The sequence below is a fragment of the Balaenoptera acutorostrata genome, chromosome 1 (genome assembly GCF_949987535.1).
Source record: "Balaenoptera acutorostrata chromosome 1, mBalAcu1.1, whole genome shotgun sequence".
NCBI classification, from domain to species: domain Eukaryota; kingdom Metazoa; phylum Chordata; class Mammalia; order Artiodactyla; family Balaenopteridae; genus Balaenoptera; species Balaenoptera acutorostrata.
The window spans coordinates 143,481,224-143,507,791 of record NC_080064.1 but is presented as its reverse complement, the minus strand read 5'-3'; the positions used below and the strand labels follow the sequence as shown (position 1 = coordinate 143,507,791).

The 26,568-nt window shown below is 36.3% G+C and overlaps 1 protein-coding gene across 1 annotated transcript in view; it reads left to right on the top strand.

Moving 5' to 3' along the window:
* Nucleotides 1-881: 881 nt before the first annotated feature.
* Nucleotides 882-26,568, top strand: part of SHCBP1L (SHC binding and spindle associated 1 like) — a 45,565-nt gene continuing 19,878 nt past the window's right edge. The window contains exons 1-7 of the mRNA XM_007175196.2: nucleotides 882-984; nucleotides 1,290-1,709; nucleotides 3,244-3,393; nucleotides 12,105-12,319; nucleotides 13,244-13,330; nucleotides 13,404-13,622; nucleotides 24,163-24,268. Of these exons, the coding sequence (XP_007175258.2) occupies nucleotides 937-984; nucleotides 1,290-1,709; nucleotides 3,244-3,393; nucleotides 12,105-12,319; nucleotides 13,244-13,330; nucleotides 13,404-13,622; nucleotides 24,163-24,268 (1,245 nt within the window). The 5' untranslated portion in view covers nucleotides 882-936. The remainder of the gene's footprint in view (nucleotides 985-1,289; nucleotides 1,710-3,243; nucleotides 3,394-12,104; nucleotides 12,320-13,243; nucleotides 13,331-13,403; nucleotides 13,623-24,162; nucleotides 24,269-26,568) is intronic.

Here is a 26,568-nt window from a genome sequence, read left to right as displayed (position 1 = left end):
TTTTTTTGGTGGGAGGTTGTTGTTATTTTCGAACTTCTGACTAAGACAAGTGGTCTCTATTATTCTGAACCTAAGAATAAAAAACCCAAATTTTATTCAAAACAAACTTTTTCAAGAGATGCTTGTGTAACTGATTTTACTTTTGGCGAGTAAAATCTACAGTGTGGGATCGTTTTTTTAAAAAATCCAGGACTTCTGACAAAAGAAATAAACTTAGAGTTAAACATGATGAATATTGTAATTATTTCCTGAACTATAGTTACACGATATTAATACTAATGTTTTCCTCAAAATAAACTCCAAGTTTAACACAGTGTCCTTCCAGATCAGGGGGAAGGCAGGCAGGTGTTTTCCCAATGGTGTTCCTCTCCGTGGGAGCTGTCAGCCCCAATGCAGTATTTCACAGCTAGACTGTAAACAAAAGTTATTCCAGTTGGCTCAACGTACATTCAATAGCAAAATCACAGAAACGAATGGTCTCTGTTCTCCAAAGTATTATCTTGAGCAGACTTTTATTGTGAAAGTGTTTATAGTTTGCGCACATTACTCCCAGCTGGAAATTTGCGTCCAGTTTAACAGTTACATAATATAATCTTTCACGTGAGAATTTTAAGCAACACAATAGGGGCATGAAAATAGACTAACCTATCCTTCTTGGCAGAAAGTGTCTTGCTTAAAATGTAAAAGAAATTTTATTTTGGGAATCCTGTGAATATGTTGGAGGAAACCTAGGTCGTTGGATTTGACACTGGAGTTTCCTCTAGTAATAACCAGAAAGTTGTAGTTACCGTCATCACCCAGTATAAAAATAAAGTTTCCTCCAGGCTGTGTTTGTGCAGACACGTGTGTGTAGAGGGTTAGGTCCCACCTACATTCGTTAGGTCATGAGGACCTGGAGGGTGACGCACAATCACCCTGAAAACGTGTGAGGACCCTATGAAAACCCTCCATGGGGAGAGAATTCTGTCTCTGGATGGTTCTGAGGTGAGCAGGGTGACGTTAGAGCCAGCGCCCGCGGAGTGGGCATCACCTAGTGGCGCCCCTCCCCCGCCCGCCAACAGCTGGCCCAGAACCTTCCTTCCCCCCCAGCCCCCGCCCCGTCGCGCCCCACAGTATCCCTACCCACCTCCAAGCCCCAGAACCACCCGCGACACCCGGACCCGCGCCCACCACCCCATCCCCCAACTCCCTCCGGGCGGGCTCCCCTCGAGCCGCCGCGCTCGTTGCTCACCCATTGGCTCGCGAGATCCGGGCGGGAAAAGCGACTAACGGCTGCCGCTGGCCCGCAGGGTGCTGAGGAGATGGCGTCGGGATCCAGAGCCACGGTGCCTGAAGACTCGGACCGAACCGTCAGCCCCGGCCGGCGAGGCGAGAAGGCTGTCTCCGCGCTCACCGGGGACTCGGTGGAGGCGGGGACCCTGAAGAGCGCCGCGTCTGCCGTGCGGTCGGTGGTGGCCTCCCCTCGCCCCGTGAAGGGGAAAGCCGGCCGGGAGGCGGCCCAGCGGCGGCTCCAGCTCCTGCCGGGCTCTCAGGCCGAGGGCCGGGGACAGGGGCCCGAGGAGGAGGAAGAGGAGCCCCTTCTCTCAGTGCCGGAAGAGAATGACGGGAAGGCGCAGCCACTGCCCCCAGTCTGCGTGTCCGCCATGAGGGGGATGTGGCGGGAGGAGAAGGTGGCGCTGTATTGCGACGAAGTGCTGCACGGCTGCAAGGTGAGGAGAAGGAGAAGAAAACGGACGGGAATCCAGCACCGAGGGACTCGGGGCCTCCTCCTGTGCTGACGGGGGTACAGAGGGCACAAAGAAACCCTGCGTTTCAAAAAGTAAATTTACTCCACACTTCCAGGGCTTCCACCTTGTTAGAGGTTCCCAGGCCCTGTTAAAGGAGTTCCAATTCGATTTTCCTTCAAACAGATCACACAGTGTTTTCTGGTTTTCTGAGAGGTTATCAGTGCCCAGGTGTGCATCTTTGTGTTTTCGTTAACAATCTGTGCCCAAGCATAAGGATAAGATTACTTAGCCTTGACTTTTACACTACAATAACTCAAAACGTTTACACTTTAAGGGTGGTTCCCAGCCATCAGTCTAGGATGTGGAATGAGGTTTTGTAAAGAAGATACATACCTGGTAACACTGAATAGAGCAAATATTGTTTTTTCTAACCTGTTTTATTTTTTTAAGTTATAGCAGAAGAATTTGTGTACAAGGATTTCATTGCACCGATGTTTATAAAATTTAAAAACTAGAAACTAAATTTCCAACTATGGGGGCTGTAAAGAACTTGTGGTGGCTTCATGTAATGGAAAATCATGCAGCTGTAAAAATTATGTTTTCAGAAACTATAGATATGCTTATGCTATAATGTTAAGGAAAAAAAATCAGAAGACAAAACATATGCTTCATATTATGGATGAATATATGCATAGAAAGAAGACTGGAAGGCAATGCACCAAAATATCAACAATGGTTATTCTGGCTGTCAGGATTAGGGGTGGTTTTTGTTTTCCTTATATTATCCGTACTTTGCAGATTTTCTGTAGGTTAACCATATTTTATAATCAGAAGAAAAAATTTAAAAATACTGTTACCATAAAACTAGAATGGTATTTAATGACCAACTTATATTTGATATTCAGGGTTGGAGAAGGCTAGACCTCTCAAAGGCAATTGAAAAACATTTATATAAATCACAGTGTCATTAATCAGTCAGGGTCTAATAACTGAGTTTCAAAATAGTTTAGATTATCATCCTGAGGTCGCTGAATTGAAATGTAGAAAATCAAATGGGCAGATATTTCTTGAATGCTTAATATGCTCATTTGTTTTATAGAGTGGATTTCTATTTTAAATTTTTATGTACTGAATAAATTTTAAATAAAGTCAATAAATCTTTAAAGTTCAGAAAAAATCATTACTAAGTTTTTTAACATGATAACTATGTTTTTATATGTATAATTACAGTATACTTTTTGCTCAGTGGATTAATAAAACAAATTACTTAAAACATAATAAGTAGATGTCTCGTCTCTGAATTACTCTATTGAGTGAATAGATCTCTTTTAAATTTATTTTAATTTTTTAATGTTTCTATTTTCCATTAAATATAGATTCAGTTAAAAGTCTATTATTTCCCAGGTTTTTCATTATTTAAGGTTATATTCGTTTCATATTTAAGTAGAAATCAGTAAAAATATATATAAATCTATAATTTCATATATTTATATGTATCTATTTTTTCTTTTGCTAGGCAGAAGATGCTGATGACGCTATGAGTAAATACCTATCAGAAAAATTAAAGTTGAAAGGCACATGGCTTGGAGTCTGGAAAACTAATCCTGAGTTATTCTTTGTGAAATATGAAGAAGCTTCTATTTCTTTTGTTGGTATACTGGTTGAGGTAAATAATTTTCACCTGATCCTTGTTCTTTGAGTGAAATTATCAGTTCTTTTTAAGACCAAAATGTAACCTTATTAATTTGAGGCTTTGATACTTAAAGGCTGACAAAAGTTTACTTCTATTTTAAGTTTCTAAGCAAATTAATAGTGTAAAAAGAAGGTAAGGAGGGATATTAGCACCCATTTACCTATAAACAGTTGTCATTAAATCAAATCTAGTAGTATTATATAATATTTATTAGCCTAGTTTCAATTGCTCAAATAACATAAAAATAACTAAAGTGCATTTCTTAAAATTTAGTAACTTAGGCTTTAATTAACTTGGGCCTTTTTTCCCCCGTCATTTCTCTTTAATCTTCATTTATCTGAATTATGAGGTTTAGTTACATTAGGAAAGAAAAAAATAGATCAGAAAACTATTGGTAAAATTTGAAATATTTTCCTGTGAAAAGTGCCCTTTTAGTATAATACATCCACTTCGAAACCTTTAGCTGATACAATTTTGCTTTTATAGGTCTATACGTTAAATATTGTAGCATATTTGACATCATAAATTCGATTCCCTTAAAGGTTAATTATCCTTGTATAGAAATCAATATTTACAATCACAAATGGTACCCCTTTTTCAGATAGATATTTCAAATCTGTGGTTTCGGTGACAAGAAAAATTTGTCTTTGAAACTCATTACATTGCACACTGCCTGAAAACAGTTCAATTCTGTGTTATATGGAAAAGTAAATTAGTGGTATTTTTACAGTAAAGGATGGCATATTTTCAGTCATAGATGCTACAAAAGAATATGAAAGTCTTGGGATTAATTTTCTAATAATACTCTATTTTTAGTGGTTCTTTGAGGTTTGACCAACTTCAGATTTTGAGTAGATTTTGCCTAGAACTTTCATAACTTCTTTGGACTTTTTTCATGTGGATAAAATAAGAGGAGGTGGACTCTATAGTATCTTAAAAATTTTTTTTAACAGTATAAGTTTGGGTTTTTTCAGTCAAGTTTTATGAGGAAGTCCCACATATACAACATATTAAAGTGGAACATTTCTGATTGAAATGAGGGATGGTATCATAGCAATTGCTTGGCTTCTCTCTCAACATCACATGATAGCCCCTACATTCCATAAAACTTTTCAAGATCCCTAAAGTTACATGGAAACTCACTGGATTAGGTTATCCAAAAATTCTGTCAAGTTCTAAGATTTTACATGCAATATATTTGCTCTCTTCCCTATTCCAAAAATAACAAACAAGATTACACATAATTAGATTGCTTTAAAATCCTCTAGGAAATGCTAAGGTCCTTTAAACATTAGAAAGGTGGGAAGAAAAGCGAGAACAGAAGAAAAGCAGAATAATGTATTGGCAGATTCTAATTCTTTGCATTACAAGGCATTGAGACTAGCTCTTGGGACCTCTTAAGATCGTGCTGCACAATTCAGATTTGGTGGTTTTGTCTGCCTCTACTTCTTTAGTCTTACTTGGATTGAAATATCAACAGTGCTAGATAATGCTCCTTGTTCTGAAGTCACAATAATTTATTCCTATGGACCTCAATCTCTGGCTTTAGCTTTAGATGCTATATTAGTTTTTCTATTGCTGCTGCAACAAATTACCACAAATTTGGTGGCTTAATATAAATTTGTTATTTTACAATTCTATAGGAAAGAAATCTGACATGGGACTAATTGGTCTAAAATCAAGGAGTAGACAGGGCTCATTCCTTTCTGGAAGCTCTAGGGGAAAATCTGTTTCCTTGTCTTTTCCAGCCTTTATAAGTTACCTGCATTCCATGACTTGTGGCCCCCTTTATCCATTTTCAAAGTCCTTCTCACACTATCTCTCCGGTTCCCTACAGTTTAGAAAGGTGCTTCCATTTTAAAAGACTCATGATTAGAATGAGCCCAACTGGGTAATCCAAGAGAACTTCCCCATCTCAATTCCTTAACCGTAATTACATCTGCAAAGTCCCTGTTGCCTTGTAAAGTAATATATTCACAGGTTCTAAGTATTAGGGGACCATTTGAGGGCCATTATTCTGCCTAATACAGATCCATACAACAAAGAAAAAAAGCTTGGAAATATAATATTTGATTGGAAGGAAATCTAGCATATCCTTCATCTTTGTTACAAAGTGGGCCAAATATTAAGGAAACTTTTTTATAACCTCTGTAGAAAGCAGTTTGGTAAAATATATTAAGAACTTTAAAACAGTTTATTTGTTGTAAGTCAGTTATTTCTCAATAAAGCTGGAAGAAATAAAAATAGTAATAAATAAATAGACCCCACTGCACAGAAAAATAAATAAAAATGTTCATTTTATTTCTAGAAATTGATTCTATAGAAATCATAAATGTAGAAAAAGATTTATGTATTTAAGGTAATCAAGTGATATTTATAAAATTAAAAATTGGGGGGCTTCCCTGGTGGCGCAGTGGTTGGGAGTCTGCCTGCCAGTGCAGGAGACACGGGTTCGAACGCTGGTCTGTGAGGATCCCACATGCCGTGGAGCGACTGGGCCCGTGAGCCACAATTACTGAGCCTGCGCGTCTGGAGCCTGTGCTCTGCAACAAGAGAGGCCGCGATAGTGAGAGGCCCGCGCACTGCGATGAAGAATGGCCCCCACTTGCTGCAAATGGAGAAAGCCCTCACACAGAAACGAAGACCCAACACAGCCATAAATAAATAAATAAATAAATAAATAATTTAAAAAAAAATTAAAAATTGGGAAGACCATAAAAGTTTAATAATAGGATATGGATCAAATAAATGATACTATATTCATAAGATAGAATATCATGTAGTTATAAAACTTATGATAACAAAAGAACTCTTAATGATTTAGAATGTGCTCATTGTGTACATAAAGTAAAACAGAAGACACAAAACTAAATATACAGTATGATCCAACGAAGTACATAGGAATAAAACTGGAAGATAAAGAGCAAAAGGTTAACTATGGTTATCTCTGATGACAGAATTTTGGTTGAGTTTTAAAAATTTTGTAAAAAAAGCATGTCTAGTCACCATCAATAAGCTTTCTTGGACAACATGCTTTAAAATTTTGTTTATATCCCTTGATGAAGGCTTAGAGAATCTTTAATTTGCAGATGTTTAAGGGAATTCTCAGTGGATTCTGGAAATTGTTTATTTACCTGATTCTGCTATATCATAGTTGTAAAGAGGAAATAGTAACTTTGAGCTGTGCTCAATATTCACAGCTTGCATCGTGGCTATTTCCACACACTCCCAACTCCAGTAATAGGCTCCTTGGTTTTAAAGCCTGTTTTAAAACTTGGTGATGTCTAGGCTTCCCTGGTGGCGCAGTGGTTGAGAATCTGCCTGCTAATGCAGGGGACGCGGGTTCGAGCCCTGGTCTGGGAAGATCCCACATGCCGCGGAGCGACTGGGCCCGTGAGCCACAACTACTGAGCCTGCGCGTCTGGAGCCTGTGCTCCGCAACAAGAGAGGCCGCGATAGTGAGAGGCCTGTGCAGCGCGATGAAGAGTAGCCCCCGCTTGCCGCAACTAGAGAAAGCCCTCGCACAGAAACGAAGACCCAACACAGCCATAAATAAATAAATAATTAAAAAAAACAAAAAAACAAAAAAAAACTTGGTGATGTCTAGACCTGCGGGACAGCTTTTGGGATCTCCCTCCATCATCATCCTAGAAATTTCTTTCATCATTCTCTTGTGTAAATAACCTATTTCCCCAAATTCCTTTTTTCTTAGTTTATTCTCTCATTTTGGCCAAGAATCTTATCCTAATAGCTTCACGGGTAAGGACACAAAGTAGATAAAATTTTTGTGATACTGTGTGCTTGAAAATATCTTTACAGATCTTCAAGTTTATTTGACAGATTAACTGGGTACACAAATTCTAGGTTTGATTTCATGCCCAGAATTTGTAAAATTCTATTCCATTGTCTTTAAACTTCCAGTGTTGCTGGTTGAGAATCCAGTGTCACTGATTCTTTGATGATATATATATATATATCTCTATATAATATAAATATATATATAGATATAAAATATATGTATATATTTTTGTGGCTGTGTTGAACCTTCGTTGCTGCGTGTGGGCTTTCTCTAGTTGCAGTGAGCAGGGGCTACTCTTCGTTATGGTGCACAGGCTTCTCATTGCAGTGGCTTCTCTTGTTGTGGAGCAACAGGCTCTAGGCTCGTGGGCTTCAGTAGTTGCGGTGCGTGGGCTCAGTAGTTGTGGCTTGCAGGCTCTAGAGTGCAGGCTCAGTAGTTGTGGCACATGGGCTTAGGTGCTCTGTGGCATGTGGGATCTTCCTGGACCAGCACTCGAACCCGTGTCCCCTGCATTGGCAGGCAGACTCTTAACCACTGTGCCACTAGGGAAGTCCAAATGATATATTTTTTTCTGTCTGAAAACTTGTAGTATCTTCTCTTATAGTATTGTCCCCAGAACCCTCCACCAAAATGATAGCAAAGGAATTTTTTAAAAGGTACCCAAGGACAAGAGATAGAAAAGGAGACAATAGCAACACAATTTAGAAGGAGTAAAACATATAAATAAATGACAACTGACTTAGTAGAGCTAAGAAAGTTGAATTCTGTTTACAGCAGGGAAAGCCGAAAAAAAAAAAAACCACTTGATTTACACTGAATTACTCCAAAGGCTTAGGAATTGACTGTACTTAGAACTTGAACTGGGTTGAAGATGGAGCTTGAATTCAAGAAGAATTGCTTGAAAGCTATTTAAGAAACAGAGACTTCCCTTCCAGGAAGATGGAGTAGACAAACTTTTCCCTATTCTTCCTATCAAGTACAGCTAAAAACCCTGGGTTATATGTATAAATAAACATAAGACTCTGAAAGTTGAAGAGAAGGCAGATTGTCTAGGTACCTTGTGACACAAGGAATGACATGATGATGAGTTCCCTGGGCTTTGCTTCTTATATCCTAGACTGTGTACCAGAGGAGCTGGAAATCTGGAAACACCAACAGGTGTAGGAAAAAAAATGAAAAATTCCCCTCAAAAGCCTGCTTTCTCTAGTCAAAGTCAGGAAAGGGACAGCCAAACAATACAGAAAAAAAACTGCTGCTCTTCACTCCCATCTTGCAAGAAAAGACAAAGTGAAGAACCTACACTTCCACCCTTGCCAAGTTGTAACAAGGCACACTAACCCCACTCCCAGAGTGTTGTTAGAGAAGATCTAGTGGGAAGAAAATGGGGAGCTGGGTGATAAGGAACTTTCCCTGCCTCCCATGGTGTCAGTGTAGACTACATGGGAAGCCCAGACTACCACCCCCACTGGTAAAGGGACTCCTTCCACTCCCTGCAAGGATGGTGTCAGAAAAGGTCTAGTGAAGAATCAGAACTTTCACTACCACCCCCATGATGTTAGTGGAGACAACGTAGGGAGCAGTAATGAGGTGCTCTCCTCTCTCTCAGCCAGGGTGGTATCAGTGGAGGCCTAATAGAGAACCTGAACTCCCACCCCTGAATAGCAGTAATGAACAACCCCCTCACCCTCCAGTGTCAACAGAGGCTGAGCAGAGAATCTGGACTTCCATCCCCATCTGGCAGTAACAAAGCCCCTTTTCCATGCCGGATTGGTGTCAGAAGAGGACTGATAAAATAAAAGATTTAAATAAAATCAATACTCTCACAATGTAATACACAAAATGTCCAGGTTTTAATAGAAAATTACTTGTCATCACTCTCAATCACTTCTAAGACCCAGGAAGATCTCAACTTGAATGAGATAAACCAATAGACGTCAACACCGAGATGACACAGATGTTAGAATTATCTGACAAGGATTTTAAAGCAGCCATCATAAAAATGCATCAATGAGCAATTATGAACACATGCGAAATGAAAAAATAGGTCTCGGCAAAGAAATAGAAAGTAAGTAAATGAAAGATATAAAGAAAATGAAATGAAAGACATAAAGGAAAACCAAAACAAAGTTTTAGAACTAAAACTAAAAAATATATAGTAACTGCAATTAAAAACTCAGTGGATGTGCTCGACAACAGAATGAAGACAGAGGAAACAATCAGTAAACTTGAAGGTAGAATAATAGAAATGACCTAACTGAACAACTGAGAGAAAATAGATGAAAAAAACCCCTAAAACCAAAAAAACAAACAAACAAACAAAAAATGGAGCCTCAGGGCCATGTTAGACTATAACAATTCATGTCTTCAGAGTCCTAGAAGAAAAGATTGGGCTGAAAAAAATATTCAGAGAAATAATGGCTGAAATTCCCCAAATTTAGCAAAAGACATAAACCTACAGATTTAAGAAGCTGGCTTGAGAAGCATGGTTAAAGATGGGAGTATCCCAGTGAAAAAAAGATTGTGATACTTCATTGGTACTGAATGTTAGGATCCTCTGCCTTCTACCCTGATTCTCCTTCTATAACACAGGCAGCTAAGGCATATGTCTCTAGGCATTAGAGTTGAAAGATTCTTCTATGATCAGTTCAAAAGAAAAGATCTAAAGATATTGATATATGAAGTTCCCATGGAAAGAGCCTGGGCAGAACATCTTACAGTGGATCCACAGTAGACTTGTTCCACACAGACCTTCCAATTACCTTTATAGTGCTCAACTCTTAAATATGAGCAGACAGCCAAGGGTCACCAGACATTTGAGGAAACTTTAATATCAAAACAGTGGTTAAAACAGCAGAAAAGAAGACATTTGGAAGAAACAGATGACAGGGAGAAGAAAAACACACACACATATATAAAACTATTACTATTCTCAGAAAGAAGAGACAAGCTAAAGCATTCATGAAACATGAACTGGATCCTGTATGATGGGAAAATTCCAAGAAAGAGAGAGCTTTTGGAAAATAAAAATACAACAGCAAGTGAAAAACTGAATAGAAGGATTAGAAGCCTTGGAAGATAAAGTGGAGTAAAATCTCCCATAAAGTAGAGCTGAAGGACTAAGAAATGGAAAGGAAAGAGAGGAGAGTAATTAGGGGATTGGGTCCAACATCCAATTAAATGTTCTAGAGAGAGAAAAGGAAGGAGGGAGGGAGGGAGGAAAGGAAGAGGAGAGGGAGAGAGAGAGAGAAATAGGAAGAGGAGAAAACAAGAACAACAGACAGAGGCAAGAAAATTGTCAAGTTGTGAAAGTTTCCTAGAACAAAAGGACATGAATTTCTAGATTGAAAAGGCCCACTGAATGTCTAGCACATAGTGAAATTTGAGAACACGAGGGCCAAAGAGAAGGTTGAGCAGGATTACAGAGAGAAAAACAATAAGTTCATATAAATGATCAAGAGGCAGAATAGCATTGGACTTCTCAAAAGTAAGTTCTTAACTTTAAAAGGCTATGTAAGTATATTGTCAACAACAGTGATATCCTAACCTAGAATTCTATACCCAGTCACACTATCAGTTAGGTAAAAGAGTAGAAAAAATTTTCTCTTTTCAAGGATGTCATATAGTATATAGCCTTTTCAGGTTGGTTTCTTTCACTTAGTAATATGCATTTAAGGTTCCTCCATGTCCTTTCATGGCTTGATGGCTCATTCCTTTTTAGCACTGAATAATATTCCATTGCCTGGATGTACCACAGTTTATTTATCCATTCATCTACTGAAGGGCATCTTGGTTGTTTCCAAGTTTTGGCAGTTATGAATAAAGCTGCTATAAGTAGCGTTAGGTAAATAAAATCTACTTAAAAATAAACAATTTTATTGGAGATGTACTTGAAAATGTTTAAAATTGATTATTGGAAGTGTATTTTTTTCAGCTTTATTGAGGTATAACTAACAAAATTGTAGGATAGGGTGTATAACATGATAATTTTATATATATATATATATATATATATATATATATATATATATATATATACCCATATACCTTGTGAAAGGATTCCCTTCATTAAGTTAATTAACATATCCATCACCTCACATATTTACCCCCCTCCCTTATTTGGTGAAAACATTTAAATTCTCTCTTAGGAAATTTCAAATATATACTACAGTGTTGTCAACTATAGTCACTATGCTATACATTAGATCCTCAGACCTTATTCACCTTATAGCTGAAAGTTTGTACCCTTTTACCAACTTATGTAATTTTAAATTTTGTGTTAATACTTAGCATAATTTATTAATTTTTAAAGCTACTGTCAACTCAGTGGTTCTCAAGAACTGATTTTCAGACGTGCTGGAGGTTATCACTCTATTGTGGTGAAATGAGACAAGTAAGCACAATATAGTGTGTTGTTTATGAAGCTAAATTTATTCAACCTAAGGACTTTACCTTTTTTTTTCAGGACTTCATTTTTTGATTATGTCCATTCTACTTTTTTTGGTACTTTATTAGCCTTTCTTTTAAAAATAATGTAATATAGATAGTAGGATTTTAAAAAACATACTTTTATGGCAAAATTAGTCCAAAAACTTTTTTTAATACTACTGTTTTATAAAATCCCAAAGTCTGGCAAGTCAAACTTAGAAATAATGTGGGAGATAGGCAATTCCTCTCATGAACCTTAAAATTAATGTTGTTTAAGAATTAGTTTGAAAAATTGTGTTGATATTTTATTCACTATTGATCTATTATTATTATGTATGTTGATTGTTAGAGAAGTCATAAAAATTTAAAAGAAGAAATTTTATGAGTAGGTCATATTTGAGAAAGAATTCTTGTGGTTTACTTTCATTTATAATTACAAATTTTGTAATATTTATCTTAGGTAACTTGTAAACTACGCCAAAGCTCATCATCTTGTTTCAAAGTTACTGTTTCTGTTGCTGAGCCCTTTTCTTCTAACATTGCAAATATTCCAAGGGATTTGGTCGATGAGATTTTGGAAGAACTTGAGCATAGTGTGCCTCTCTTGGAAGTGTACCCTGTTGAAGGCCAAGATTCTGATTTACATGATATTGCTTTGGCCTTGGAAGTTGTAAGGTATTAGAGGTTTTTTCTTCTGAAAGTTCAAGTTCTCATATTCAAAAAGTTAATTTAATATGTAAGTCTTGTTCATATAGGCACTTTATTTAACTTTTACTCACTGCTGAATTCAATTTTTCTATTTTTAATGAACATACTTGTAACTTTTACTTAAAACATTCTCTGTTGTGGAAGTATTATATATGGGCAGTAAGTTTGCTGTTTTTTGATCTTGCATTTTACAAAAATTGAATTTTAAACAGTTCTAGAGATAAGTAATGCTAAATTCTAGGGAATTCCCTGGCAGTTCAGTGGTTAGGACTCAGCGCTTTCATTGCTGGGGCCCAGGTTCAATCCCTGGTCGGGGAAGTAAGATCGGGGAAGCTGCACGGTGCAGCCAAAAAAAAACCAAAATCCAAAAAAAACCCCACTAAATTCTGTTCATATTTAAGCATCTTAAATATATTAGATTTCATTTTTCACATTTAAAGGCATTACAAATACCTGATGTCATCATCCCCATTGTGACTGCTTCTTACAAGTTGATACAATTTGAGAGAAGCTATACGTAAGCATAATACAGAATACTGGGGGCATGTTTTTGTTTTCCTAATGCTCCCCCCAATATAAAAATATGATGATATCTCAAGTATTATTTCTTTGGTAAGCAAAATCATAGCCACAATCTGTGAAATGTGGAACATGAATTTTACAATCCCACTTCAAGAAACATTATCTTATCTGTAGTAACTTGAAATAGAATGCAGATCATCTAATGTATAAAGTTTTACTTTTAATATTAGTTCACTGAAAGATCATTTTGAAATATTTTTCTTAACAATTAAGATTCATATAAAGATATCTGACATCAGAATGTCTTTTTAATTCTAAACATGTACTGGCTGATTTTGATCACTGTCATCTCAATTTGATTTATCATAGGTTTTTTTATGACTTTCTTTGGAGGGACTGGGATGATGAAGAAAGTTGTGAGAATTATACTGCTTTGATTGAAGAAAGAATTAATTTGTAAGTATAAATAGTTAAAAACATTCATCACATTATGTAAGATAAACATTGTAACTATACTGATACTTTTCAGGTGGTGTGATATACAAGATGGAACAATACCTGGTCCTATTGCACAACGTTTCAAAAAAACTTTGGAGAAGTATAAAAACAAGCGAATTGAGCTCATTGAGTATCAGAGCAATATTAAAGAAGATCCATCTGCAGCAGAGGCTGTTGAATGCTGGAAAAAGTACTATGAGATAGTAATGCTCTGCGGATTATTGAAAATGTGGGAAGATTTACGCCTCAGGTAGTAATTTGTTATATTTTAAATGGAAACAAAAAGATTGCATGGTCATTCTTTTATCATATCACTTGTCATATTTGTTAGCCTAATTGAAATGGATTATAAAAGTAGATGTCCAATTTATAAGCACAGGTGCAACTACCAATATTGGAAAATTATTTTTATATTAGCTGAATTCACTGAAATCATTGTTTTGGGTTTTTTGATGAAAAAAATCTCATAAATCGAGTCCTTTCCTTACCTTTCTTCTTTACCTTCTTAATTTTGGCCAAAGCATAAGAAAAGAGTAAGTAGATGTCATCCACATATAAAATGAAAAGTAGAGAGAGAGTTGACTAATTTGGCTGCCTCATAATTTCTTTTCTATCCAAAATAAGTTGATAAGTTTTTTTGATGTTAAATAAAATAATGCAGATTTAACCAGCATCATTCTCCAGAATACTTCAGAATGTATTAAAATATTTTTACATTACTGTGCAGTAAAGTATATATTTCTGTCTTTGTTTGAAATAGAGGGGAAAGAGGAATTCTTGCTCATGACCCCAAAATTAATGGAAAATCTTGATTGGAGCCAAAGGACTTTTGGCTATTTCATACTAAGTTGTTAAGCTCCTTCCTTTGTGTTCCACCTTTACTCATTCTTTGCCTTAGGAATTCTGAGCCATATTTTACTTGTCTAACAACTAATTATTAGCCTAAATATTTTCTTTTTCTATTTTCTTTCAAGTTTGACCTTTTTAAAAAAAAAAAAATTATTTATTTGTTTATTTATTTGATTGTGCCGGGTCTTAGTTGCGGCATGCAAACTCTTAGTTGTGGTGCGCATGTGGGATCTAGTTCCCTGACCAGGGATTGAACCCAGGCCCCTGCATTGGGAGCATGGAGTCTTAACCACTGCACCACCAGGGAAGTCCCCAAGTTTGCCCTTTTTAAAAATCACTAAGAATCTCATTCTAGTGCCCATTTTTGATGTTTCATTGTTATTGGGATTCCTGTGTAACAAAACCTTAGGATTACTTTGGGGAATCAATATAGATAAGATTTTTGAAATCTACTTATCTAGAAATCCAGATTCAATGAAAGTTGAATTTTAATACAAGTTATCATCACTAGACTTTATATTCTAATGGTATAGGGCAACACAGAGTCCTCTCATCTTAAAAGTTATAATCACAGAGAATCTTATTCCAGGGGTGGTGGAGTGAGTTAATTGGTCAAACCCTTCCATAGATAGCAATTATAGTATCTGGCAAAATATATTAAAAGTCTCCAAATATTTTAAGGCACTGTGAAATGGCCAAAAGCAGCAGCAACCAGAAAAGTTTATCCTTGGAATGGGTAAGAAATGGGAACTTGTGGCATTCTGGTCTGAGGGTCATCACCAGTTCTCATAGCCCAGGCAGCAAAAAAAATGGCATCTTACTTTCAAGGTGACAAAGGACAGTGCTGGCAGAGCCGCTGGAAATTTAGTTGGGATAGTCTGAAAGTGAGAGAGCTGCAAAAGGAGTGAGACCCAAAATTTGAGCATAAACTCTGCTCAGATCATTGGCTGTCCGCTAAACTTTGCTAGCAATGGCAGGGGAGAGAAATCTGGGAACTCTGCTAAATAAGGAAGTATAAGAGCGAAACATGGAAGTTGAGAGAACTGAGCAGAGATGTCAGCTGCTACATACCTCAAGGAAAACGTTTTACATTTTGAGGCCAGGCAAGTTAACTGCCTGCTAAAATACAAGACTAACAATCCTCAGAAGAACATAACACAGTTACCAGAATATATTATCCAAAATCTCCAGTGTTCAACCCAAAATTAATAGATATGCAAAGAAACCAGAAATTTAGATCTATCCTCAGGAAAAAAAGAAGTTAATAGAATCTGATTTTGGGTGGGCCCAGATGTTAGATTTGTCAGACAAAGACTTCAAAGCAGCTGTTATAACTATATCAGAGAACTAAAGGAAAGCATAGCGTTAATAAGTATACAGAGAATCTCAACACAGAAATGAAAACTATAAAATAGAACCAAGGATTTCCAGATTCAGCTCTGACATGCAAAGAGCTTGTGAGTTATCATTCCTATCCTTACAACAAGAAAGAAGCTGAACAAACTTGAAAATTACTTTCTTGGAACCATCAGAGAACTGAGGTCACAGGACAAACTGCCACCCTGAAATCTGGAGAAAGGTAAGAGTCACAGCTAAGACCTGCTTACCTTGAGCAGAACCCACTAGAGCCATAAATTGTAAAAGACTTAAATGGTAATTTTGATAGATTGCTGGAGGCTGAATGTTAACGAATATGAGAGAAACTCCTGGGGAGCTGCAGCTCTTAGGGAGACCTCATACCTTTGTGGGGTTTTACCTCCAGGAGTCTCACTATGTTCTCAGGTGAAGAGCCAAGAAAGATCCCATTATGACTGTGGCAGGGTGATGGGAAAAGTAACCATTGTGAAATATACCCTGAGCATTCTCCATAACAAAGATCTATTCTCCAGGGGAAAAGACTTTACCAGAGCTTTTTCCCACCGAGAGGAAGGGCATTTCCCTGACTCTAGCCCCATCTAGCCTTCTTGTCTGGGGAAAGAGGGGACTAAGGAACACTTGTGAAGGTCACAGTTTGGCGATATAGACTCAGTAAAAGCCTGATAATCAATCATAAGAATATAGAACACTTCCTCTCTGCCGAAACTTGAAACCACACCAACAGGATTCCAGTATAACAACTGGATTATAGTTAAAAGAGCTGTAAGACACAGACTCTTCCAAGAGTAGTTTTAAAGGAAGCCCAAAGATATATAGAAGAGACAGAAATATGGAAACTACAGGAATTTGAAGCCTCTGACACCTAAAGCTACAACAAACAAACACAGGCTACCTCCTGGTTGGATTAATATTAAAACCTCACACTAAAAGCCTATCTACCTCACTTCCTATTAGCCAATACATCATGCGTAGGTTTCAACAAAAAATTATAACATATGCTAAAAGGCAAGAAAAAACTAAGTCTGAAGAAGGAAAGCAAGCATCAGAACCAGACTCAAGTATGATTTTGGAATTAACCAAACAGGAAATTTAAAATAGCTACGATTGGGACTTCCCTGGCGGTCCAGTGGTTAGGACTGTGTGCTTCCACTGCAGGGGGCACAGGTTCAATCCCTGGTCAGGGAACTAAGATCCCGCATGCCATGCAGTACAGCCAAAAAAAAAAAAAAAAAAGAGCTATGATTAATATGTTAAGGACTTTAATGGAAAAAAGTACACAACCTTCAAGAACAGATGGATAATGTAAGCAGAAGATGGAATCTGTAAGAACAAATTAAAAGATCATGCTAGAAATCAAAGACACTGTAAATAGAAATGAAGAATACCTTTGAAGGGCTCACCAGTAGATGGGACACAACTGAGGAAAGAATTAGAAAGCTTGAAGATATGTCAATTGCATTGTCTCAAACTGAAATGCAAAGAGAAAAAATAATGAAAAAACAACAAAACATCCAAAAACTGTGGAACAGTTTCAAAGAATGTAGCATATGTGTAATTGGAATACCAGAAGAGAAAAAGGAAATGCAGCAGAAAAAAAATTTAAATTAATAATGGTGAAGTTTTTCCAAATTAAATGCAGACACCAAACCACAGATTCAGGAAGCTTAGAGAACACCAAGCAGGATAAATACCCCAAAATTGTATAAATAGGCATATTATATTTAAACTGAAGAAAACCACAGATAAAGAAAAAATCTTGAAAGAAGCCTAGGGGGGGTAAGAAAACCCTACCTATAGGTGAACAAGAATGAGAATTACAATGGGCTCCTTATAAGAAACCATGTAAACAAGATGATAGTGGAGTGAAATATTCAAAGTGTTGAAAGAAAACCACCATCCTAGAATTCTATGTCTAGTGAAATTATCCTTCAAAAGTGAAGGGGAATAGCTTCCTTAGACCAAAAAAAAAAAAAAAAGAAGAGCAAACTAACAAAAACCAAAGGAATCTGTCACCAATAGATTGGCCTTGCAAGAAAGGCTAAAGGAAGTTCTTCAGGGAGAAGAAAAATTATTAAAGGTCAGAAACTCAGATCTACTTATACAAAAGAAGAGCTTTGGAGGAGGAATAAATGAAGGTAAAATCTTTTCTTTTTCTTATTCTCAATAGATCTCTATCAATCTAAAAGATAACTATTTAAAGTAATAGTATTCATGATGGTATTGGGTGGTAATTGTGTATGGATTGGTTAAATAAGTGACAGTAATATCATAAGGGATGGGAGGGGAGAAATGGGAATACTCTGTTAAAAGGTACCTGTACTATACATGAAGTAGTATAGTGTTATTTGATGGTGGACTTAGTTTAAAATGTATATTGCCATCTATAGGGCAAACACTAAAAAAACTTTTAAAAATAATTGATATGTTAAGAGGGAAGATAAAATGGAATCACTAAATGCTCAACTAAAACTAGAGGAGGCAAAAAAGGAGGTACAACAAATAGAAAACTGTTGCAAGTGTAGTAGATATTAATTTAACAATATCAATAATTACTTTATTTTTAAAAATATTTATTTTTATTTATTTGGCTGTGCTGTGTCTTAGTTGTGGCACATGGGATCTTTTTAGTTGTGGCACATGGGGTCTTTAGTTGCAGCATGCGACCTCTTAGTTGCAGCGTGTGGGATCTAGTTCCCTGACCTGGCATTGAACCCAGGCCCCCAGCATTGGGAGCATGGAGTCTTAGCCACTGGATCACCAGGGAAGTCCCTCAATAATTACTTTAAATGTGAATGATCTAAATACATAAATCAAAAGATAAGAGATTGTCAAAGTGGATAAAAAGACAAGATTCAACCATATGTCATCTACAAGAAACTCACTTTAAACATAAAGGCTTAGAAATGTTCAAAGGAAAAGGTTAGAGAAAGATACTTCATGCTAACACAACCATTAAAAAGCTGGAGTAGCTATATTAATTTCAGACAAAGTAGGCTTTCAGAACCAGTAAAATTATCAGGAATTGCATAATGATAAATGGTTTGATTTTCCAAGAAGACATGGCAATCCTTAATGTGTGTATGCACCCAACAACAGAGAATCAAAGTATGTGAGGCAAAAACTGATAGAAATGCAAGCACAAATAGACAAATCCACTATTATAGTTGGAGACTTCAGCATTCCTTTTTCAATAGTTGATAGGTCAAGCAATAATAATAATAGATCTAGAGGAGAATTCCTCTTATTGAAAAAGAACATTACAAAAACCCTACAGCTAACATCATACTCACTGGTGAGAAACTGTATGCTTTCCCTCTAGGAATAAGGCAAGAATATTTTCTCTAATCACTTATATTCACCATCATACTAGAAGTCTTAGATAGTGCAATAGGACAAGAAATAGAAATGAAAGGTATACAGGCTGGGAAGGAATAAATAAAACTCTTTACAGATGACATGGCTGTCTACATAGAAAATCCTAAATAACAACCACAATAACAAAAAAGTCTGGAACAAAAAATGAGTATAGCAAGTTCACCGGATGCAAGGTTAATATTCAAAAGTCAATTTCTTCCACCCCAATGTCCATAGCAACATTATTTATAATAGCCAAGATATGTAAGCAACTTAAGTCCATATAGATTCAATGGAATAGTACTCAGCCGTATAAAGAATGAAATTTTGCAATTTGCAACAATATGGATGGACCTGGGGGTATTATGCTTAGTGAAATAAGTCAGACAGAGAAAAACAAATACTGTCTGTTATCACTTGTGTGTGGAATATAAAAAATAAAACAAACTGGTGACTATAACAAAAAAGAAACAAACCTACAGATATAGAGAGCAAACTAGTGGTTACCAGTGGGGAGAGGAAAAGGGGGAGACACAAGATAGGCGTAGGGGATTAAGAGGTACACACTACTATGTATAAAATAAATAAGCTACAAGGATATATTGTACAGCACAGGGAATATAGCCAATATCTTATAATAACTATAAGTGAAGTATAATCTATAAAAATTTTGAATCATGTTGTACACCTGAAACTAATATAATATTGTAAATCAATAAACCTCAATTAAAAAGTCAATTGCTTCTTTATATACCAGGAACAATTTAGAATTCTAAAAAATACCACTTACAGTAGAGCCAAAAAAATGAAATACTTAGGTATAAATCTAACAAAATATGTATAGGATCTATATGTGAAAAACTATAAAACTATGATGACAGAAAAGAAAAGGTGATGTAAATAAATGAAGAGATATTCCATGTTCATGGATTGGAAGACTCAGTGTTGTTAAGATGTCAATTCTTTCCAAATTGATCTATAGATTCAATGCAATCCTAATGAAAATCCCAGCAAGCTATTTTGTAGATACCAACTACTTCTAAAATTTGTATGGAAAGGCAACAGCCTAAGATAGCCAACACAGTACCAAAGAAGAATAAAGTGGGAGTATTCATACTACCCAATTTTAAGGTTTACTATAAAGCTACAGTAATCAGAGGAGCATGGTATTGGTGAAGGAATAGACATATAGGTCAATGGAACAGAATGGAGAGTCCATAAATGGATCTACACAAATATAGTTGACTGATTTTTGACAAAGGATATTAAATAGAAAAAGGATATTCTTTTCAACAAATGGTGTTAGAATAATTGAATGTCCTTGTGCAAAAACATGAACTTAGACACAGACCTTACACCTTTCACAAAAAATTAACTCACAGTGATCCGTAGACCTAAATGTAAACAAACTAAGACTTCTAGAATAAAACAGGAGAGGCTTCCCTGGTGGCGCAGTGGTTGAGAATCTGCCTGCGAATGCAGGGGACACGGGTTCGAGCCCTGGTCTGGGAGGATCCCACATGCCGCAGAGCAACTGGGCCCGTGAGCCACAATTGCTGAGCCTGCGCGTCTGGAGCCTGTGCTCCGCAACAATAGAGGCCGCGATAGTGAGAGGCCCGTGCACCGCGATGAAGAGTGACCCCCACTTGCCACAACTAGAGAAAGCCCTCGCACAGAAACGAAGACCCAACACAGCCATAAATAAATAAATTAAAAAAAAAAAGTTTAAAAAAAAAAAAACAGGAGAAAATCTATGTGACTTTGGGTTTGGCAATGAGTTTTTATATACAACACCAAAAGTACGATCCATGAGAGAAAAAGATGATGAATTAGACCTCATTAAAATGAAAAACTTCTGCTCTGTGAAAGACACTGTTAAGGGAATGAAAAGATTAGCGATAGATTTGGAGAAAATATTTGCAAAGCACATATCTTATAAAAGATTTGTATCTAGGGGAATTCCCTGGCAGTCAAGTGGTTAGGACTCTGCGCTTCCACTGCAGTGGGCACAGGTTTAATACCTGGTCAGGAACTAAGATCCTGCATGGCGTGTGGTGTGGCCAAAATAAAAAGAGACATATCTAATATATATATAGATAGATATAGATAGATCTCTTAAAATTCATTCATAAGTAGCAAATAACCCAATTAAAAATGGGAAAAGGACTTAAACAGACACCTTACCAAAGAAAATATATAGATGGTAAATGGTAAATAAGCATATAAAAAGATGCTCAAGGGACTTCCCTGGTGGCGCAGTGGTTAAGAATCTGCCTGCAAATGCAGGGGACACAGGTTCAATCCCTGGTCCAGGAAGATCTCACATGCCACGGAGCAACTAAGCCCGTGTGCCACAACTACTGATCCTGCGCTCTAGAGCCTGTGAGCCACAAATACTGAGCCCGCGTGCCACAACTACTGAAGCTTGCACACCCAGAGCCCATGCTCCACAACAAGAGAAGCCACCATGAGAAGCCCACGCACCGCAGCAAAGAGTAGACCCCACTCGCCGCAACAGGAGAAAGCCCACATGCAGCAATGAAGACCCAACACAGCCAAAAATCAATAAATCAATAAATTAAAAAAAAGATGCTCAACATCATTTGTCATTAGGAAATTACAAATTAAAATGAGATCTCATTATAACCTATTAGAATGGCTAAATAAACAAAACAAAGCAAAAACCTGACAATACCAATTGCTGAAAGGATGTGGAGCAATAGGAACTCTCGTTATTTGTGGGAATACAGAGTAGTACAGCCTCTTTTGAAGATGGTTTGATAGCTTCTTAAAAGCTAAACTTATTCAAACCGTTGGTATTTACCCAAATAAGTTGAAAATATGAACAGAAATAAAAAGGATTGTTAAGGAATAGTATGAGCAATTATATGCCAACAAATTAGATAACCTAGAGCAAATGGACACAGTCTACCAAAACTGACTCAAACAGAAACTGAAAATTTGAATGGACCTATAGCAAGTAGGGAGATTGAATTAGCAAACTTAAAAACTATCCACAAAGAAAAGCCAAGGACCAGATATCTTCACTGGTGAATTCTACCAAACATTTAAAGAAGAATTAACACCAATTTTTTTTTTTTTTCACAAACTCTTCCAGAAAATGAAAAGAGAAGGGAACACCTCCCCAACTCATTCTATGAGGCCACTATCAATCACCCTGATACTAAAACTATAGAAAGACATAACAAGAAAACTACATAAACTATCCCGTATAAATATAGATGCAAAATCCTCAGTAATACTTTAACAAACTGAGTCTAGCAACATATAAAAAGGATCATACATTATGACAAGTGGGGTTTATCCCAGGAGTGCAAGGTTGGTTTAACATATGAAAATAAATCAATGTAATACACAAAAAAGCCATATTATCATCTCAATTGTTATAGAAAAATCATTTGACAAAATTCAACACTCTTTCATGATAAAAATTCTCAAAAAGCTTGGAATAGCACGGATCTTTCTCAACCTGTTTGAGACCATCTATGAAAAACCTATAATTAACATTATACTTACTGATGAAAGAATGGATATTTCCCCACCTAAGATCAGGAACAAGACAAGGATGTCCATTCTTGTATTCAATTGTACTAGAGTTTCTAGCCAGAGCAGTAGGCAAGAAAAAGAAATAAAAGTCATCCAGATCAGAAAGGGAAAAGTAAAATTATCTGTACTTGCAGATGACATGCTTGTATATAGAAAATCCTATAATGAAATACTGTTCCATGTTATAAAGAAATAAATTGCTGATACACAAAATAACATGATGGATCTCAAAATAGTCTGACTGAAAAAAGCCAGACACAAGAGAGTACATAGCATATTCCATTTTAAAATTCCATTTAAAAATTCCAAGAAAGGGAAATCTATGACCGAAAGCAGATCAGTGGTTTTCTGAGAGTGGGTGTGGAGGATTGACTGCAAAGATGCATGAAGGAACTTATCAGTATGATGGGAATGTTCTGTATCTTTATTATGATTGAGTTAAATGGGTGTATACATTTGTGAAACCTCATAGAATGGTTCATTTAAAATGAGTGTCTGTTATGTAAATTATACCTTAATAAAGGTATACTTTTAAAAATCACATATACCTTTAATTTCAAAACTAGGATTGTATGATGAACTACTTATTTCCTGCATGTAGGATGCTTTACTCTTTGAGCAACTAGTAATTAGCTATACGGTGAAAAAAATGTATGAGTAGTTCTCTCAAAATCAAAACCAATTGCTTAAAAAGGTATAAAAATGCTGAATGGGTTTGATTTTGAAATGTTAAATGAAACTTTTGCTTTGGAGGACATTGCTAGTATCTTAAAATTCAAAATTTAATAATTGGTGTCATAAATTCTTAGAAACAGTTTTCTGAAATTTTAAGCTTTACAAAAATATTAACAATTGAAATATAAGCTGAAAAATATTGGTATTAATGCTGCATCCCATTAGCATCAAGCAATAATCAAAGTGCTGCAGAGAACCCAAAAGATTACACCTAAGGAGACTACTGGTAAATATGTTGAAAAAGGAGTATCCCTTTTGGCTGACAGTAATGGTAAAAGTTATACTCAATTTTTTTTTTCTTTCTTTTGATGACACTTAAATGATTGATAGGAACCAGGAACTGTAAAGAAAAGCAGAAAGAAGAGAAAGAATGGAATTAACTAAAAGTGCTGAACATCAAACAGTTAAAAAGCAATGAAGAGGGAAGCTAGAATTGTTCTGCTGGGAGGCCAGCAGCCAACTATATCTATGGAGAACTTAACCTTTGAAACAAAAACAATCTGTTAAATGAACATAGTATCTCAAATTAGGCATGTCCCAAAACATTCTTATACCTCAGTATCACAGACATAACCTATCGCTGCTTCAAGTGTCTACAATTCAGTGGATTATGAAAGTACAATCAAGAAAATTTCTACTGTATTGAAAAGTTGAGATGATTGTAGTGGGTTGCACGCAGATTTTCATTAAAATGAAAAGATTTTAGAATTCAAAGGTTTAAACACTCAGTTATCTAAAAGATTTCAATTGTTCCATTGCTCTCAAGTTGCTCATTGCTCTCAAGAAGCTTAAAATTAGTGAAACCTATTTCTCAAAGATGCTTAGTACCAAGTTTTAATTTTCTAAGTAAGTGTATGTTGAGTCTTCTTCATGTTAATTTAATCATAAATAAATGTTTTCAACTTCAGAGTTCATGGGCCTTTCTTTCCAAGAATTCTGAGGCGTAGGAAAGGAAAAAGAGACTTTGGAAAGACTATAACACATATTGTAGCAAAAGTGATGACTACTGACATGGTAAGAAATACACTATTATTATTTGTTCATTTATATAGCTGCATATAATCAGAAAAGAAGCTCTTTGAAGGTTGGATTCTTATCTGACAGTAATGCCTTATTTCCTCCATTACGTCCAGCTCAGAGATTGGCAATTAATAGGTACTAAATAAATATATGTCAGCAACTATTTACAGAGTACTAGTCTTGTTGCCAGGTGCTGTGCTAGTAGCTACGGGAGACAAATATGACAAATACTGCATTTGAGGGAGATACAGTTTTGAACCAGACCCACAGTCTTGCTTCTTCCATACATTTGACAAGTTTGAATTTATGGTGGAGATATGGACAAGTAAATAGGCTATTACAATTACAACACAAAATGATAAATGCTATGATAGGAGTATGTACAGAAGGCATATAAGATGGGTACATAAGCCAGAGTTAGGAATTCTGGCAGTGCTGGCTGGAAGAAATAACCAGATGAAACCTGAAGGATGAGTGTAAATTTAACCAGCCCAAGAGGGGCAAGTGTTCTAAGTCACAGTAAATATTTCTATCTCATTTGACCTCTCAGTAGCATTTCACAGCTCTCTCCTTGGAATACTCTTTTTCACTGTCTTCTGTTACAATACTTTGCTGGTTTCAGTCACTCTAGTTTTTTATCCTTCTGTCCTCTAAATGCTTGGAACTTATCTTTTTTCTGCACTATAATATCCCTAAGTGATTTATCTGATCTCTCCCCATGACTTCAGTTATATACACTGATAATCTAAAATGTGTATCCACAGCCCACATTTTCGTTCTGAGCCCCAAACCTATATGTCTAGCTGCCTATTACTCATCACCCCTTGATTACCTCACGAGTACTTCAACTCAGATGTCCACGATTAAATTCATGATCTTATCCATTGACTTGTTTCTATTCTGGAGTTCTCTGTTTCAGTAAATGGCACCACTATCTACCCAGCTGATAATTACAATCTTCTGAGAGTTAGCCTAATCCTATCCCTCATCACCTTCATGTACCCTCTTTTATTCCTCATTAATACCATATCCTGGTGTACACCATGTTGTTTCAGAGAGCTACTGCACATCCTTTAGGTCTCAATTTAAATGTCATTTCCGTAGAAAAAGGCTTTCTCAACCTTCCAGAATACATTATACTACATATTCCCATGTACCCTGCACTTTCCCTTATTGGCACTTTTCCTTATCATGACTGTATTAAATACTTTTGTGGCTATCTATTGCATGTCTGTCTCTTTTACTAGAATATGAGCTTCTGGAGAGCAAGGGGTGTATGTTTACCATTCATCCAATCACCTAGCATGATGCTTAGCACGAGGTAGGTGCTGAGCATTTTTTGTTGAATTAGTAAATGAGTGCATGTTTGACAAGAGAGTATGGGGTATATGTGAACAACTAAAAGAAGTCCAGCAAGGATGGTGTTAAATACCTAGGAGGAGAGTGGTTAGAGATAAAGCTGGACTACTAGACTGGTCTTATCTGCTATTCTACCCATTTTTATTATTTTCAACAAAATTTAACTTTCCTTTGATTTGCTTATTAGATCAGATTTTCAATAACATTAATTATTCCACCAATTATATTTGTAAATATCTTTTAAAACATCATTGTAAAGTAAGGTATAGATTTTGCTTTTATCTCCAGCCTTTTAAAATATTTTTATTTTTACTTACCATTTTTTTGGTTTTAAATCTGTTTTTGGCTTTATTTTCCTATATGGCAGTAAGAAATTTCTTTGATTTTTATTCAGTGCTTTGCAACCCTGTCTTCATTTGTGTAAGTAAATATCCATGAACTTCAGAGGACAGGATAATGAGAGGAAGGCTACTCTGAGAAGGCAGTATCATCAACTTCCACTTTGCTTAGATCTTTGATTTTAGATTTACCTTTGAGGTTGACAAAATATTTTAATTTGACGGTAGTCACAGCTATGTACATAAGCCTTTAACAATTTTCTCAACTTTGAAGATTCTTTACTTGGTGTTTTTCCTCCTCTATACTCTCTCCTTAAACAGTTTTATCCATGCCCATCATCTTTATGCTGGTGATCTTCACAAGTAGTATAGCCAAAAGGCATGGACTTTGTAGTCAGGTAAATAGCCTGTCTTGGGCAAGCTGCCTAACCTCTGAACCTCAATTTCTATTTGCAGAGTGCTTTAAAAAGAGAAAAAACTGTGTACTGTGCTGATGAGGAGGATGATCTCTGGAGCCAAACTGCCTGGATTCAGATTCTGGCTTTGGCACTTACTACTTATGTGATTTTCAACAAGTTATTTACCCATTTGTGCTTT